This window comes from Scleropages formosus, chromosome 4 (assembly GCF_900964775.1).
Source record: "Scleropages formosus chromosome 4, fSclFor1.1, whole genome shotgun sequence".
NCBI lineage: Eukaryota > Metazoa > Chordata > Actinopteri > Osteoglossiformes > Osteoglossidae > Scleropages > Scleropages formosus.
The window spans coordinates 16,784,146-16,802,137 of record NC_041809.1 but is presented as its reverse complement, the minus strand read 5'-3'; the positions used below and the strand labels follow the sequence as shown (position 1 = coordinate 16,802,137).

General features: G+C 40.4%; 1 protein-coding gene across 3 annotated transcripts; it reads left to right on the top strand.

Annotated features, from left to right (window-relative positions):
* Positions 1 to 21: 21 nt before the first annotated feature.
* Positions 22 to 8,774, top strand: lrrc32 (leucine rich repeat containing 32). 3 transcript variants are annotated; one of them, XM_018755035.2, is made up of 3 exons: positions 22 to 208; positions 1,675 to 1,768; positions 4,812 to 8,774. In XM_018755035.2, exons 2-3 carry the CDS (start codon positions 1,682 to 1,684, stop codon positions 6,732 to 6,734), a joined length of 2,010 nt encoding a protein of 669 aa, XP_018610551.2. In that variant the 5' UTR covers positions 22 to 208; positions 1,675 to 1,681; the 3' UTR covers positions 6,735 to 8,774. The 3 variants fall into 3 exon arrangements, with proteins under 3 accessions (XP_018610551.2, XP_018610550.2, XP_018610549.2); XM_018755034.2 differs by having other exon boundaries at positions 22 to 227; positions 1,678 to 1,768; XM_018755033.2 differs by having other exon boundaries at positions 23 to 227.
* The last annotated feature ends 9,218 nt before the right edge of the window (positions 8,775 to 17,992 follow it).

The following is a 17,992-nucleotide window of genomic DNA, read 5'->3' as shown; positions in this document are numbered from 1 at the left end:
GCTTCCCAGTCCCAAATAAGGCATTGTCCGAAAAAATGGGGGAGAAAAAACAATGATGCAGGAAATTCCCACAGGATGTGCTGTTAGCCGGAGCTGGAAGGTGCGGGCCACAAACAGCCTGTTGTTTCTGTCTGGGAGGATGTGAGGAGACCCTCGACCAGCGACATGAGCAGCGACAGGAGAAAAGCGGCCCGTGGGGGACAGTGAGGTGCGCGCGCACAACTCAGGTACAGTCGCGCGCAACGCTGACAGCTTGAGCTTCGCCGCGCGCTGCGCCCTTGTTGCTTTAGTGCGAGGCAAAGTGCACGAGAAGCGGGGCTCGGCTCCACGCTCTCCCGCACGGTCGCCGAGGCTCAGGGACGGGGATGTACAGAGCAGCATGTCGCTGTACACAAATCAACGCGCGTTTATTTCATTAGTAGCACAGATGGCATATATTATGCCGTAAACCGGCTGCAATGCTGTCGGTGACCGTGGACTGACCGGGAGCGGAGGGACCTCCCGCAGGGTCCCAGTGGTCCCGTTAGGTACGCACATCCTGAAGGGCAGTTTACACCTCGCTATTTGAAAAACGTGGGCAAATTAATAAAAATATGTCGCTGCCAGATCCGGACTCTTAAGCATTTTGTTGTGTAAAACCTTGGACCGCCCTTGTTTCACTTGCTGTCGGCTCACTGACTTCCCTGCTTTGGAACGATGTAATTTGCTGTAATTTTGCAGTAGTCGTTTTTTTTTTAATATAATTATCGTTAAGCTAGGAAAACCATATAAGAATTTTTGAAAAACATTTATTAATTTACCCATTACCCCTTTACATTTACTAGTTTGCTTGCTTGTTTGTATAACAGGCAGTTCTGGATGTGAAGCATTAATCTTTGTTAAGACTGCAATACTTTTCTAAACCCTGAGATGCACGTTGCTTTGGAAAAATGAAGAAATGTGCATTTGGCGGGTTAATCATAGATCTGTGGTTTTCTGCGTGCCCCAGCTACTCTATTTATTTCGTTTTTAGCAACTGTCTAGGGTCGTCCAAAGATCAGGGACTGTTCACATTAGACAACCCAAAGCATGTGGTGCTCAGGGCACATATTGACCTTGTAGGCCCCTGCCATAGCTCACCTCTTGTGGGTTTTCCTCTTACGTCAAAAAGTCATGAAAGAAACAACAAAAACACGCATAAAGGAAAAAATGATCTCAATGATCAGCATAAAACCATGCCGACGGTATTGAAATATGAATAATAGCAAAGAGAATATATACAGACCAGTTGCTAAACCAGTTGCTTTTCAAGGGATATTGAGCCTCATCAGGATGGACATCTGCGCCCTAATTTCTTAGGCCACCAGAAACGTTAATCATTTATTGAACTAAAGCATCTGAAGAAAGAACTAATCAGGCAACAGGCTGTTGTTTGTTTTAAATAAGTTGGGGGGTACAGCCTGTTGGATCATGGTACACTGCTGTATACCCGGAGTGTCAGGGTAAGTGTGAGCACCAAGGAGCTGACTGTAATGAACTGTGGTTCATATTGTTCCCAGATGGAAGCAGAGCCACAGCTCAGGATGCCACTTCTAATAAGATTCCTCCTGCAGAGCTTGCCATAACTGGGAGTCTGTTACCTCTTCCTCTGCGGGTCACATCCACTTAGAGCTATTTCTCCTTCTCCTTGATCAGCAGCACAATGGAAGTCTACCTCTGGTTGTTCCTGGCTGCAACGAGTGCGGTGACAGCCACCCACCATCCACGCCAGCTCAGTCCATGCCAAGTGGTAAGTGACCATTGCTGTGGCTCCTTCCAGCAGCCGGAGTGACCTAGCGGTGTAGCGGGTCACCTGGAGAAAGTGATTTCATGATCCCTGTGGGTTGTGTGGTCTGTGTATTTATTTTCTGTAATTCTCTGAAGAGAATTCATCATGTAGTCTTGGAGAGAAAAAAATAGAACTTAGCAATCCCTAGATTTTTACAGGTATATTTAATGCAATTTATTAGGAAAATTGATCATATTTGTTGTATATCAACAAAAATAAATTCAGAAGGACTGCATAGAATTAAAAAAATATATTTTTATTTTTTAAGAAATTAAAAGCATTTTGGCTTTTCATTGGGTGTGTTTTTTTTTTGTACCTTTTATTTTCAAAAACTATAAAAAATATTTGGACATTTTATTAGATGTTTCACAGTAGTCCTTGCGCTTATTGTTTTTTTTTTTTTTTTTTTTTTTTTTTTTTTTACTCTGGAAACAACTCTAGAACATGTTCCTTTTTCAAAAAGGTAGGCAAAAACAGCGGCACTGTCCGCTTCGGAAATTCTTTTAGTGTAACCAAAAAAAGGGTGAAGGGGGGCTAAGGTAAGGGGTGAAGGTGAGAAGAGTGTATTTTCGGTCATTTGCTCTCGGTTGTGGTTTTATGTTGTGACACTTCAGAGAGAGCTGGGAACTGGATTGTCATCTTCACAGCAGCGGTGTGAGCGTGTCTGATGTGGACGTGACTCGGGTGTAATCAACGCTGTGTGGATGGAGATTTTCGTGGGCTAACTGGGTGGAGCCCCATGTTGACGCTATGTTGTGGGCTGGGGAGTCACCCTGCTGCTCCTGCTGGCCCGTATTTGGATAGCGTAGCTCAGGTCCAATGCAAATGGCCTGAAGCCTGGGGCTGATCTCCAGAATGGAATGTTCTCACTTTAAGGTATTAATGTGGACCTGACGTAACAGAAAACTCTTTGTCAGTGCAAAAGCAGCTCCACAGTGTAGTCCTCCAGTGTACAATAAGAACATCTCAGAAATTATTTTGCACAGACAGACAGCTTGAATAATTCTGTTTGTCAGGGGAATTGTTGCTTGCAAACATCGGTGGTAAGCAGCTAAATAAGAAGAAACAATACAAGAAGTCAGAGATAACTTCATTTTGAAATTTTCACGTCTCCTTGTTATGTGTTAATGTAAGACAGTGCAGAGGATCCTTATTATGACTGCAAGCATATGAGTGGTTGTTATGATTTTACTTAGAAATGGAATGTGTACATGGCATAAAAGGTGATCAAGTGCAGCAGCTTTTTCTGATGTGGTCCTTCTGTTTTATATTACAGGGTCCTCTAAAAAACGACATAAATTGAAGGCATAAAGTTGTACGTCACTAGGGTAAAAAGAAAAAGGCAAACAAAAACTCTGAAATGCTTGTGGTTAAACACACTCTTAGTGGGAGTGCTTGTTGTTGGCTTTAAATACGTGAGCTTGCCAACACTATAAATGTTGTGCTTGTTTGTGTGAATGTCTGTACTTTTATAGTCTCTTAAAATGTACGCCAGCAGAGTATGGTTTCAATTATCAGTAACGCCTCACAGATAATTGTTTGGAAGAGATAATGGCTGTTTCATACTTCAAAGAAAACAAGGTGTAACTTTTGTCCCAATAACATTTTAATACGAAAAGACTTTTCACAAGCTGCAAAGTGTGCAGTATGCTGGATGAGAATGAATAGACTGAATGAATGTGTAGAGAATGAAAACAGAATGTATATTTATTTTTTCTCATTTAAAATTAGTGGAATGTAGATTAAAGTTATCAAAAATGTTAAAATAAAGAATCTTACAAAGTATTTTTTAAAATTTTTAACATATTCTTATTATAACTATAAACAGGATTTTTTGTTTAACTGAAGAGGTGAATAAATTGAGAGGTGTGTATATTTTTTAAAGTTTTTAGGAGTTGTACAGAAATAGGGAAGAAAAATAGGGGTCAGAAGCTGATGACATTGTTGATGAGTCAGTTATATTCAAGGTAGAACAGAAGGTTGTGGACACATTTTTTGATTTCAGCACTTTTTAATGAATTTTAATGCAGGTTGAATTTAATAAATGTAAGACAATGAAACTACACTGTGATGGACTGGCATCCACTTGGCACCCTATGCATCCCAAAATAGGCTAAACATGCTATGACTATGGACTGAGGATGGATGGATGGATGGATGGAAGTGTTACAGCATATTTTTTGTTTTTCATTAGTTTTATCTGAGGATTATTTGAGGTTTTTACAAAGAAAGAATTGGAGGGACATCTGATTTTAATGATTGTAACTTGGTGGGAAATGTGATTTTGGAGATACAAACAAAGTGAGCTATGAACAGACTGGCTGTATAACCAGGCTCCCTATTGTGCTAATCAGTTTAGGAGTTGCTGTAAGATATTTACATTTACATTTACATTTATTTACATTTATTCATTTAGCAGACGCTTTTCTCCAAAGCGACATACATCTCAGAGAAAATACCATTTGTGCATTACATTAGGAGAAAGAGAGACATAGTTCTATTCAATTCAATTCAATCTATTTTTATAGAGCGCTCTTCTCACGCAGTGACACAGAGCGCTTTAACACGCATGAGGCAAGAAAAACAGATATAAAGTTACATAGTTGCAGACACGTGATTCTTAAGTAAACCTAGTTAGTTTCTTTCCACTTTATGCACCGATGTACATCCCATGATTAGGTGCATAAAACTCAGGATAGACGAATCCCGACCACCATCTAACCACACAACTACACAACAAGAATGCGAGTCAGGAAAAAGCGGTAGCAACAATATACTTACCTGAAACATAACGAGTTGCAGCAACTGACCTCCAATGCAAAATATAATGCACAAAGATATAAATACATTGTTTGTCTGAGTGTGTGTATGTGAGTGTGTGAACGTGCATGTATTTTTTTTAACATACAAAACCATGATGTTCTGATAGTGGAGGAAGTCCAATTACTATGTGACCATCTGCTAGTATATAAAGGTTCTCATTTCTCTTACTCATTTTCCCCAGGTTGACATGGATGTCTACTGTAATGACATGAACCTGAGAGCAATCCCTGGTGAGCTGCCCACTGGGATACACAAGTTGGACCTGTCCCATAACCTTCTTCAGAACCTGACCCGAGAGCTAATGCCTTTCTATACCACTGTCAATCACCTAATTTTTCATGCCAATAAGATACAATTCATACAACCTGGACTTTTCACAGACATGGCCAACCTTCAAGTGCTGGATCTCTCCAAGAACTACTTAGATATTTTTGCTGCGTCAAAGAATGAAATTGGGCCTCTTTTGACTGTGAAACAACTAGATCTCTCTGGCAATGGCTTGTACACAGGCATGACTGACTATTTTTTGCATGATGCCCCAACACTTTTAAACCTTTCGTTAGATGGCAACAGCATCACCAAAATCAGTAAAGACACCTTCTCTGGTTCAACAGCTCTGAGAAAGATCGATCTGCATAACAATGTCATTCTTGAGATTGAGGATGGAGCTTTTGATTCTCTGCTGGACCTTTCCGAGCTTGATTTGTCAATGAACTCCATAACATGCATCACTGACTTTAACCTTCCACAACTGAAGCTGCTGAACCTGAGTAAAAACAGCATGGAGTCATTTCAAACTACGGATTCTGACACTGAGTATGAGCTCCAGTATCTTGATCTCAGGGAAAACAAAATCCACTACTTCCCTATTGTCCCAAGAAGAAACAAACTAATGTATCTTGATTTATCTAGAAATCTTTTGAGAGGCATTAACACTATACCCCCTGCAGAGGAACTGGAGTTAATGAGTGACAGCAGATTTCCAACTCATCCCCAAACAGACCATAAAAACATACACAATGATTTGTCAAGGCTCCTGTACCTAGACATGAGTTACAATCAGATTAAAAGCATCCCTTCATCTTTCTTCAACTACACCAGATCTCTTGAGGTGCTTAACCTCAGCAACAACTGCCTGGAGGCTTTCTCTGTCAATCACTTAAGTCCTTTAAACTCCCTGAAAATCCTTGACCTCAGTTTCAATGCCCTACAAAACCTGTCCTTTGGAGAAAACACACTTCAGTCTTTGGAGGAGCTCTATCTGACAGCAAACAACCTCAGGGCCATAGATTCTGCCATCTTCTACAGACTGCCCAGCATTAGAGAACTCCACCTCCAGCATAACTTTTTGAGGATTTGTGGCCTCCTTCACAGGCCTCCCCAAAGAAGCCACCATTTGCACTCAACAGATTGCATCATTTTTTCATCTGTCCACACCCTACGCTCCTTGTACCTCTCTGGAAACAGCATAGAGTTTGTGCCACAGTGTGCCTTCCATGGAAGCCCACTGGCTGTGTTGGATTTGTCCCAGAACCCAGGGCTGATCCTTCACAAAAATGCCTTCACAGGCCTGGAGTCATCGCTGACCTATCTGTCGCTCAGGGGAAACGACCTGCATGTGCTCAACACTGACCTCTTTGTCTTGAGCAGCCTCAGAGATGTGGACCTGTCTGATAACAAGCTGACATCTCTCCCTTTGTGGAACAAGGAGTCTGCTATTCAGTCCCTGAACCTCCAAAATAACTGCCTTGTCATCCTGGAGTATAACACAATGTTGGTGCTGGAGAGGACACTGAAGACCCTCTACCTGGGCTCTAACCCCCTCAGCTGCTGCACCAATACCAGGTTCCTCCAAATGGTCCAGAGGTCCACCGTGGATATCCCCGACATTGCCTCGGTGACATGCCAATACACTCAAGACTCAGAACAGGTGGAGATCAGTATCACAAGTGTATCACAAGAGCACTGCGAGATGCTAAACAGGAAGAGTTTGAGCATCATCGTTATCATCATCACATCCCTAGTACTGATTGCAGTCCTGGTCCTCCTCTCCAAGCTTTGCCATCCCCGGCGACACAGGCTCAGAGGCAGCTTTAAGGCTTGAAGGGGAAGACAAACAACACTGTTTGCCAGAAAGAGGGAAAAAATATTGTTCTTTTAGATATTACATTTACTTGCACTTTAATTACTGTAATTGTGAACATTTCTGTTACTAAATATAGTTATTGAAGACTGCAAAACATGGGCAGGCAAGGTGATGACAAGATGCAAGCATTATGTGGTGAAAAGATAAGACAAGCTGCCAAGTGGCACAAGTACTTCCCTCAACAAGACATTATAACACTGATATACATTTTCATTCATTAATTTCACAGATGCTTTATTCCAAAGCAACACAGAACTCAGAGTAAACGGAAGTGCAGTTCGGCAACAGTAAAACACCGTACTCAACAAATATTTTGTGGGTCAAACAATAGATACAAGACAAGTGTCTTTCCACCTTTCTGTGTGTAATTCCTATGGAACAATCACTGCAAAAATTATTTTATTGTTTTAATTGCAGGAAATGTCTTTGGTAGAGACAGGCTGCAGTCAGGCCAAAAGAGAGCTGACTCAGTACTTCCAGAGGAAGCTTTACTGTCAGAATACCTGCATAAAAAAATGTGACATGTTTTTGCAGCTTGTAGGGCACTGAAGATACCTTTTCCTGTTGCTGACAGAGCACTGTGGGCTCATTAACACAAGGTCTGCACGAAACGATTATGTGCATTTGAAAATGTGCAATCCAGGAATGTGGCTAAGTGTTCCCCACAATTTTAGACTTACTGTTTTTCTTCGTACCACTTTCATGGAAGCGTTGGTCAGATGGTTTGGAGCTTCGGTCGATTAAATGATTCCATGTTTCCATCAGAACAGATCAGTCGGCTTTAGCTGCAGGAAACACAACGCTCGTTTTCATGTGAAACCAAAGTCATTCCAGTGACCCGTAATTCCCTGTATTTACGCGGTGTTAGGAAAACGGTGGAACAGCATGAGAAGAACAAGTGTTACTTTGTGCTTCTTCACGAGAAATTCATCTGGGATTTATTCCTAATCACTGTTTAAGTGGACTGTTGGCAGAATTATAACTTTAATTACATGTGGGGTTCTCATTTATGCAGTGCGGCTAGCATGATCAGTCAAAAGAGTGAAGTCTTGCAGTTACACAAGAATTTGTTTTTTACAAAATATATTGTTCCCCCCCCCCCCGCCCCAAAAGTTTGTCTTTTATGGCTTTATTTACCTGTCCCTTTCTCACAATGCATTGCTTCTAACCCTGATGAGGATATAAGGCGGGATTAACGAGGAACACTACAAGCATTAAAATAAATGCCTGCAATTATGGATAAAACCCAGCACTTGTTAAAACAAGTAGTCATTTTTGAAGATGAAAACAGTTTCCTTTCACCATAATGTGTGTATGAAGTTATTTGAAGTGCATATTTATATGCTGTACTTTTAAATGTTTGTTGTAAATTTGTATGGTTTATATGACAAGAATATTTTTCGAGTCAGTATTGCCATATTTTTGGTTTGTTTAAATGATAAAACATTCTGTATGAGGCCAGATTGTCTCTGAAACACTTTTTTGAAAAGTATTAAAAAATTTTAGGCCACGACTGAAAGCACCAAAATGGAAAGGGATAATCGCTAACAGAAGGAAGTGTAACCTTTTCTTTGTATATATTTATAGATATTTATTTGGGAACCAAATTACACTACAATACCATTTTGGTTCTTCTGTTACCTGTAAGGCATGCTTAACTCCTAGTCTGTGTATTAACACCTTTTTTCTCTGTTCACTCTGCCAATGAGTCAATCGTCATACCTGAAACCAAGCTATGTCTGGTTTCAAATGTTAGTCAGTGTCATTTTGCAAGCAATAGATTGTAATCTACAGAATCACGTGCCTGTAACACAGATAGATGCTTTACATTTCTAAAATGACCTTACTGGGATCTTATTTCCTCTCTGACTGAGTGTCTGTACCTTTGTGTTTTTAGTGGTTTGGCTTATAACAAGCATACGAAGGAAATGTTTCTATGAAGAAGTATTTTTACAGAAAGCAAATATATTTTGAGCTACTGTACTGGTATATTTATATATTCTGTTCTTTTAAAATTATATATTTTTTTGTTTTTTAAAGTAAATTTTCAATCAAATTAGTCCTGGCCTACTGTTTGATTCATGGGTGGGATAAAATGTCACATATAATTTTCATGGAAAAAAGAAGCTTTGAAGAATGCCTTGCAGATTTTTAAAATAGTTCCTCTCTGGGAAGATGCTCACTAATAGAATTCCAGCATCTTACATGGCTGCCAAGATAGTCTTTTTAATGGCCCCAGTCTCAAGAGGCTCTTCTCCCCTGGCGCTTTCGGTCTGCTTGGCATGTATTAGATCAAGCGCTTGCTGGAAAGGATGGTCTCTGTTCTTAAAAGGAAAAGTTTCCTGAGACACACTGGGCTCCCAGTAATACAGCAATACCCTCCCGACTGCTTGAAAGAGAGACAACTCATCTCTGGACATAAACACTTGTGCTAAGTTGCTAAAAGACATGGGTATCTGCTGAGGAGGAGTTGTGGTTGAGGAATTATTAATTATAATGCCATATAACCCTTTATATATTGTACATTAGTTGTATATCATAAAGTATAGTAATATATATTCTCAAGATGACAATTACAAGCTCCACAGACACCACTTCTAGAGATATTTTCTGTGTAGAACTGGAACCATGGCTCTCACAGATGGACATATATGTGGTAAAAAGTTTAATATCTCAGCCATCTCTGTGATTAATTTCTTGAAGATCCTATTTTATCCTTTTCACCTCAGTCTTAACACTTGATTTGATGATAAATTTTTATTGGTAAATATACAGAGTGGTAAAAAAAAAAACTAGCTGATGCTTTACCCCAAATCAGCTTACAGCATGAACCTGTTTGCATTGATTTACCTTTTTAACAGATGCTTTTCTCCAAAGCGACTTACAATGGATACTATGTAGTGTTACTAGCCCACACACCTTACGCACCAAGGTGATTTACACTGCTAGATACACTACTTACAATGGGTCACTCATCCATATGTCAGTGAAACACACTCTTTCTGTCACCCATACAGTATGGGGGAACCTGAACAACATGTCTTTGGACTGTGGGAGGAAACCCACACAGACACAAGGAGAACATAAAAACTCCACACAAACTGAGCAAGGATTGAACCCACGTTCTCTCACACCACCCAGGTGCTGTGAGACAGCAGTGCTACTTGCTGTGCCACTGTGCCACCTGTGGGTAATTTTTAATGGAGCAATTGAGAGTAAATACCTTGATCAAGGGTACTACAAGGAGGAAGTGGAATTCAAGCCTGCAACTTTTGAGTCCATAGGATGCAGCTCTAACCACTACGGCACCTGCTGCCAATCAAATCATAAAAGTATTCTAGTTCACTTTGAGGAGATACATGACCACGGAGTAGGACTATAAACATAGCCAGATTATTGTTTGTTATGCCTTGAAGAGCCTTAGACTAAATAACTGACATTCCTTCAGAAGCTATTTCATCCAAAGCTTCCTCCTTCATGCTTCATATTTCAAAGAGCTAGAGCTATGAGTCAAAACTCCATATACACTGCATACTTTCAGAATATTTTTCATTGTGCAACTTTGGAACCGGGCATGAAGATCAAACATTTCCCTAGTGAAGTCCTAAAGCAAAACCAGAAAAAATAAGAACTGTTTTGTGATATTCTTTTTTGGCAGTACAGGAAATTGCTTAACACCTGGCTGCCATATTCTCACATTTAATTAAAGTGAACCGTGTGTGGTGTATGGAGAAATTCATCAATGTGCCATAGAGATATTTATAATGACCGACAGAGACACACATACACACACAGCTCGCCCAAGGCGGGGTCGTGACAAGCCGGAGCCTAACCCAGCAACACAGAGCACAAGGCTGGAGGGGGAGGGGACACACTCAGGACAGGGTGCCAGTCCATCATAAGCCAACCCAGGCAGGACTCGAACCCCCGACCCACCAGAGAGCAGACACAGGCCAAACCCACTGTGCCACCACACCCCCTTACTATTTATAATGATTAACAGTTTTTCATATGAATAAAAATGTGATACTGGTGCATGCAGGGGGGTGCGGTGGTGCAGTGGGTTGGACTGGGTCCTGCTCTCCAGTGGGTCTGGGGTTTGAGTCCTGTTTGGGGTGTCTTGTGATGGACTGGCATCCCGTCCTGGGTATGTCCCCTCTCCCTCCAGCCTTAAACCCTGTGTTGCCGGGTTAGGCTCCGGCTCTGGCTCCCTGTGACCCCATATGGGACAAGCGGTTCAGACAGTGTGTGTGTGTGTGTGTGTGTGTGTGTGTGTGTGTGTGTGTGTGTGTGTGTGTGTGTGTGGGGTACATGCAACAATCCATTATAAATCAGATGACTGGATTGGTTGTCAGAGGACTTGTGACAGTTGTCCTAAAAAGATATTGCGGTATAAAATACTTTTCTATGCATCCATTTTTTTGTTTTGCCGTTTATACAGCTGTATTTAACAATTAAGCAGTGTTATGGTTAGTACTTTGCGTACTACAGCAGGGCCCATCTCGGGATATGAACGCGTGAAAATGTTTACCCTTAACCAGGTCTCCATCATCTAAAATCCTATTGCAGGGAAGAAAAATGTCCAGTTCTTGTAAGACTGTTCACGTTATCACCCTTGGTGACTCTCAGTGTAACTCTAGACTCGGAGACCTAAACAGGCTGTTCCTGGACCAGCCTTCATCGCAGGAGTGAGAGGGGAAAATCTGTATGAGCCTGGAACTGGGCCAGCATTTCACCTCACCAGAGGGACCCAGTTTTACAGGCCAGTTTCTGACATGATGGGCCTGAGGAGACTCAGCACTGGTGCCTAATTGCAACACTCTTGAATATAGCCCCCATGATTCACAGGACCTCTGCACGCCGCGAGGCCCGGCTGTAATTTACTGTCTTAGGAGGCGGTTGGCAGAGGGGTTGATGGAAAAAAGTTGACGCTCAAAGGAAATGCCTGCATGTCTCTGTCATGCACAAAGGGCTCCATTGACTTTGGAGAAAACCTCCGTTTCGTGTTAGCAACATGTTTAATCAAAACACAGATTCCGCACAAAATGTCTGTGCTGTCTTAATGAAAACCAATGTTAAAAGATGAGAGGGACACAGATCTGTAGGTGTGTGTGTTGTGTGCATGTTTAAGCTAACACAATAATGACAGGGGTTCCTATGTCTCATCTAGTTTTATTGCAGAGGTAAAACTTTTTTGTATTGTTTGGCTAATATGAGTATTGAGGACAGACTAATGGCTTTGGTCTGAAACATGTACCAATGGGTGTGTGTAAAGATCCATTAGCAACAGTTAATTAATTTGGAAAACAAAGCAGAGCTGTTTGAACCTCATGCTCTCGGCACTTCCTTATATGTCCAGAACGCGGTTGAAGTACACGATTTTCCCAGTGAAACTAAAACAGGCTGTACAGAGGAGGGGTTCTTGTAATCACAGCTAAAACTTGGGTGGAATTTGACATCAAATGGCCGGTCAGACTCTTTGACCTTGTAAAACTCCTGTTGCCTTACTCAACAAATAAGACCGTGGAACTGTTTTGGTAACAGGGGCAGCTAATTCATATTCTTCCAGTCAACATTTCACTTCTGAAACATCTGATAAGCGAGAACACAATAAACACTTTTCAAGACTTTGGTTGCACTCCATATCTGAGTGCATCAAGACTAATAGCAGGTTCTAACGTACCCAACTCCCTGAACTGTCTCGCCATCCCATCCGGACCCCATGTTACATAACATGTCCCATTTTATGAAATACACAGATATGTTAAATGTTTACAAGTTACTCTCTTTCTTATGTAAGTGCTATAGGTTCCCATGCTCAAGAGAGAAACAGCAGGTCCACCTCTACAGATCTGAACTTACAAAATCTGGTTCTAGTCGCTTATCATTAATTTTCATTCCTGTTACACACAAGATAATTAGAATCAGACCTCCAAGCACATGGGTAAAGCAAATAACTAGATATTTGTGGCTGTCCAAGTTTTAAGAGCCCTGATCAACTTTGCATGTTTGGTCCTGATGACAATGCAAAGTTCTCATCTTTATAAAAACATATACCAATACAGACATCACAGCAACTGCTACAACAAATAGTGGGCGTCTAATATAAAGTCAGTAACACTCTGGAATAAACAACCCCCAAAGCAATGCAAATCAAAGCAGTGCATATTTTTGTTAGTTTTATTGACAAGGAGGAAAAATTCCCATTAAAAAAAAAGTCAACCTCTGTCCTATAAATTGCGCTCCTGTGGGAGGTTCTCCCATCGGAAGATTTTATTCAAATTGTTTAGAACATAAGCACTGTTTGTGTTGTATGTATATCACAAGCAAATCACAAAAGGTGGTATAATGTAGTACAACGAAGAAGTTGTTGATGAAACACTGGCATTAAGTTTAAAAATAATGCAGAGCTAGCTATTTAATGATGATGAGGTCTATTGGACACATGATTTTGCTTTATTCTCTTTGGAGTCTACAGTGTTATTGTCTAAAATATTAATAAAATTGGCAGAGTGCCGAGTTCCTTTCCTTTTTTCTGCAGCTGATGGTAATGTCCAGGAAGCAGATATTTTGCCAGCTGAACTTTTCTTCTCCTTTTCATAAAGTGAAAAGTAAAGCACAGGCCAGGAGATGTTACACCACATCTCCAGCTGTTGCCATTTTGGTGCTATTTATAGTATTGCGACTCTTGCATATCAGTCTGAAAACATTTTTGGGAACAAATGACATAAATGATAACGCAAAATTACCCCAGTTAAATCAGTAATAGAGTCACAGCTGTTTTCTTTCGCAAAGCCAAACATTGACCCTCATGAAAAGATCCAAATGTTGATGCAACTCAAAGCTCAGTAAAAATGTAATAATTTATTGGTCCCATTGTTCAGACCAGCACTTCATTCTCTGAATGCAGACATAAAAGGAAATGGTGACTGCCTTTTCTAAAAGAATCTTTTTAAGAGTCAGTATGTAATCTGAAGTTTTGCTTAAACAACTAAAATCTAAAATCCAAAGACATTCTGTTCAGGTTCAGGTAGTGTGTGAGTGACAGAGTGAGTGTGTTCCAGTGATGTATAGATGAGTGAACCATTGTAAGTAGTGTATTTAGCAGTGTAAGTCACCTTGGTGAAAAGGTGTGTGGGCTGATAACACTACACAGAATTCATTGGAAGTTGCTTTGGAGAAAACTGTCTGCTAAATAAATAAATGTAAAGGTAATGTAAATGTATGTAATGTAAAATCTGAAATGTTCAATCTGAGCACTGAAGTGACTGCTGACAACTTGATTCTTTCCATAAACCATAAAGTTGTCCTTGTTTTTGAAAACACAACCTCTCTCGTGTGGTTAACGGCAAGAAAATTAAGTAAAGCCTGTCAGGCTGGGTCGCCCTGCTTTGTGATGGCTCATATTGCTGCTTAGTCTGACTACTCCTCTCCTCTCCTATCCTCCTGTTGTCTTTGCAGCTGCCAGTTCAAACACAAAGTCAGACAGAGGTAAAACCCATGTTGTTCGCCCACGGTCTCCCTCCATGCTCTACAGACAATTCAGCTGAACTCCAGATGAAACCCACTTCCAGACAAAACATCCCAGAGCTCATGACGCTGTTTTATTCGGGAACAACTTAAGACAATCGCCAAGATGCAAAGAGCAAAGTGCATTTGCTTTTAGCTGTTCGACACTAAGTGATGCTTACAGAGTCGACTGACGACTGCTTGCTCACCGAGAGTAAATTTCTCCAATGTGGACTTGTTACACTCAGTAGGTTTTTTTTATTCTAGTAGAAACTATTTGGTATTATGAATCCCACAAAACACATAATAACCCATAGGCAAAGGCACATCAGCAGTAATTCCAGTGTCACATAATTATTACTCTGAAAGGTTTAGCTGTTTGATTTTCATTCATTTTATTAGTGTTACATACTAAGTGTAAAAAGTAAAAAATAAGTAAATTTATATTGCAACATTCTGTTTATCTACAACTTTTAATATAACATGTAGCCTCACATCTGTTATCTGCGTATGATGGTTATTAAACCATCAGTTTATTCTCAAATGTGGATGATTTTCAAACACTACTCTATCGTTTGGCTTTTAAATAATGTCTATTTAAAAAGTTAACACATCTGTTTCTGTTTCACAATTGTCCATTATGGCCAGAACCTATTTTAGAATAGGTGGTTTAACAGGAAACTGTGGGTGTACTCTCAAGATGTATAACTATTAACCGTTACGTCAACACAACCATTTCACAGGTAAAAAAAAAAAAGAACGTACTGAACTAAATATTTTACATATATAAGCTTCTAAAAACCCCAACAGAAAGAGAAGCAGAGTGATGATGTTGACAGGTCTTACAATAATTATTATTATTCACTTCAAATGTAAAGGCAGCAATCACCTGAAAACAATCCCTTATGCATGCTTATACATTATTTGACCTTCAAGGCCATTTGTCTGCAGCAATACTGTTTAAGATAAATATTTATTTTCACTTTAAATGCCAAGCCTGTTTACCTCAGTGCGGCAGTACAGCTCCACAGTGTAAAAGGGTGTTAACCAGTTTACAAGCACAAGTGGAATCTATTAGACAGGCACTTTCCACAGCAACTTGATTTATTATTTTTTCTCCATGACCTCCTGAGGACCAAGTCCAGACACTCAGACAATAGAGCAGCCTTTCTCTTAGGCCTCACACATTTTGAACACATTTTGGTTGATGCATAGTGTTTTGACAGGTGTCCAGCAAGAGACCAGCTGTAGGCACTCCACCGCACTAGAACCTGATCTTGAGTGACACTGCTGCACTAATAACAGGGGCAGCAGACTTCAGAAGCTTTTAAACCATATTCTGATAATGTACAAAACAAAACACATTTTGGAAGACTAAATTAGTATCGTACAATGTTTATCATTTCCTGTTGTAAAAAGGTTTGACTGTCAGTTTGGTACATGAAAAAAATTCCCAGAGCCAGTAAATTTTCATTTATTTGCATGCCATTGATGATTACGTTTCACGAGTTACATCACTTTGGTTCTCTTCAGATAAAGATGCAAAAATAAGAGAATTTTAGCAGTAGCATAAAGCGATGGAATTCATATCTGTCCTTTTAAGGCCAGAGTAGTGCAGGTGTCTCTTGCTTCTGGAATGCTTGTGTTTTCCCATTACTGGAGATCAGTGAGAACAGTATTTATTTACACAGCAGGTTGTGTAAGAAAGCATCGCCCAGCAGCCTTGACCTGATGCTCTTTCCATCTGCAAGCGCTGTCCTGGGAATGGGAAACGATTGGACCTCTGTCAAAAATGTCTTTGCTTGCATTTTCCGTATCGGGAATTATAACTAAAATGTAATTCTGTGCAAGAACCAACCAAAGAGTTTGGTGGTGACCTCACCCATCCAGTGATACTAACCTTGCATATTTTGCATCATTTTTTAAAGCAATCTCTTTAGTTTGTGTACTTAGAAATAAGTTGCTTTAGCACACACACTCCGAGCCGGAGCCCAACCTGACATCACAGGGCGCAAGGCTGGGGGGAGGGGACACAGCCTGGATGGGCCACCAGTCCACTGCAGAGCACCCCAGGCAGGACTTGAATCCCAGACCCACCACAGAGCAGGCCCCAGCCAAATCCACTGTGCCGCCGTGCCCCCCCCACTTACATACAGCTAAATAAATAAATGTAAAATGTAAAATGCATACTATGGCTTGTGTGTCTTGAATGCCTTCAAAAAAATAATCTATGCTTTGATTGAATCCGTGCTTTGGTCCTTTTTGATCAAGGAAGCCGAGCAGCAGGCTTGTCTCAAATAGAAGGCATAAGTGTGCAGAAAATCAGTATGCAGCAGACGGAAAAAACAGCTGCTGCCGATAAGCACATGCCACCCCACCTAAATGCTCAACTTCCTCTGACTCTGGCTTTCTGGATTTCCATGTCTGAGACACAGCTACAGATAAGAGGGAAAACTGCTGCTAGCAGGATTCAGCCACTTTCCTTCTCCTTGATGGACCAGCCTCTGAGTCACAAAGGGCCCCTTGGCACTGAGTCATGGGCGAAAGCAGCCCTATCCTCACACGGCACCATGGTGTCACCCTGAAGGCGTACAACCTTGTATCCAGGTCACGTCTTCTTCCTGCCAAACCCACAAGCAAGGAAAAGTCTCCCACTGGTTATATGGCACTGGTACACAATCACAGCATTTTGCGTTGTGCATTGAACAAAGATTTCAACGAACACACACCGTTCACATTCTTGACATTACCACAAGTCTAATACGGTATGAAAATTAATGAATGTGTCAAGTAGAGTATAAACAGTCATCCTCTTGAGTGCACTTTCAAGGCATCTCCAGACAGGGACTTTTGGAAAATGAAGGGAAATTCCTCAAGTCTGAATATCTTTTTTAAACCAAGGTTGTTTATTAAAAAAAAGAACACTGAGAACAATGGATAATAGCCAACCGCCTCCATTCAAATAAAACAAGATGGCTTACATTTCCTTGCAATAAAAAACATCCCCTTTTGTTTACAGATGTCTGCTGGCTTGACTTCTCAGACTAAAATGGTTTCTCTGTGTCAGAAATGCTGCATCTGCTTGTGACTAAACTTCTTAAAACCTGTAATACATGACATCTCTGTGCTGGCAGCACAAATAAAGGGGAGAGCTTTACTAAATAAAGTCAATTTTGAAAGGAACATTTTGGTGAATGCTCATGTAAACCAAGTTGTATGAAATACATTTTCTTGTTGTTTTGAAGAATTTTGTATTTTTACTTATTGCAATCTGGGCAGTACCCACAAGATGTTTATTAATACCAAAAAGACTTGACCTGATTTTTATAAAGGGCACTTTTTTCCAACAGTCCTGCTTACTTGTATTTAACAATACGGTTGTCTTTTTTCGCTGAATGGAAAGGCTGGTACCAGCCTGTATCACCTTGACCAAAAGTATATTATAGAAAAAGTATAAATTGTATATAAAGTAGAACAGTATATATAAAAATATACATTCCTCAGGTGTATAAATGGGTTAATAATAGTAAGTAGCTAAACATTGTAGGTCACTTTGGAGAAAAATGTCAGCTAAATGAATAAACATACATACAACATATATTTGTTTTGTCTATTTTTCTAAATATTTGTTATATTTGCAAACAGTACAGGATCACAGCAGTATGTGTAAATAGCTCATGCAGTACCTCATCCTCAGCAGTTTGAGA

Excerpts from the sequence above, each read along its gene's own strand:
- lrrc32 (XM_018755035.2), top strand. The coding sequence starts at position 1,682 with ATGGAAGTCTACCTCTGGTTGTTCCTGGCTGCAACGAGTGCGGTGACA. Across the intron at positions 1,769-4,811 it reads AGCTCAGTCCATGCCAAGTG|GTTGACATGGATGTCTACTG; the intron begins GTAAGTGACCAT and ends CATTTTCCCCAG.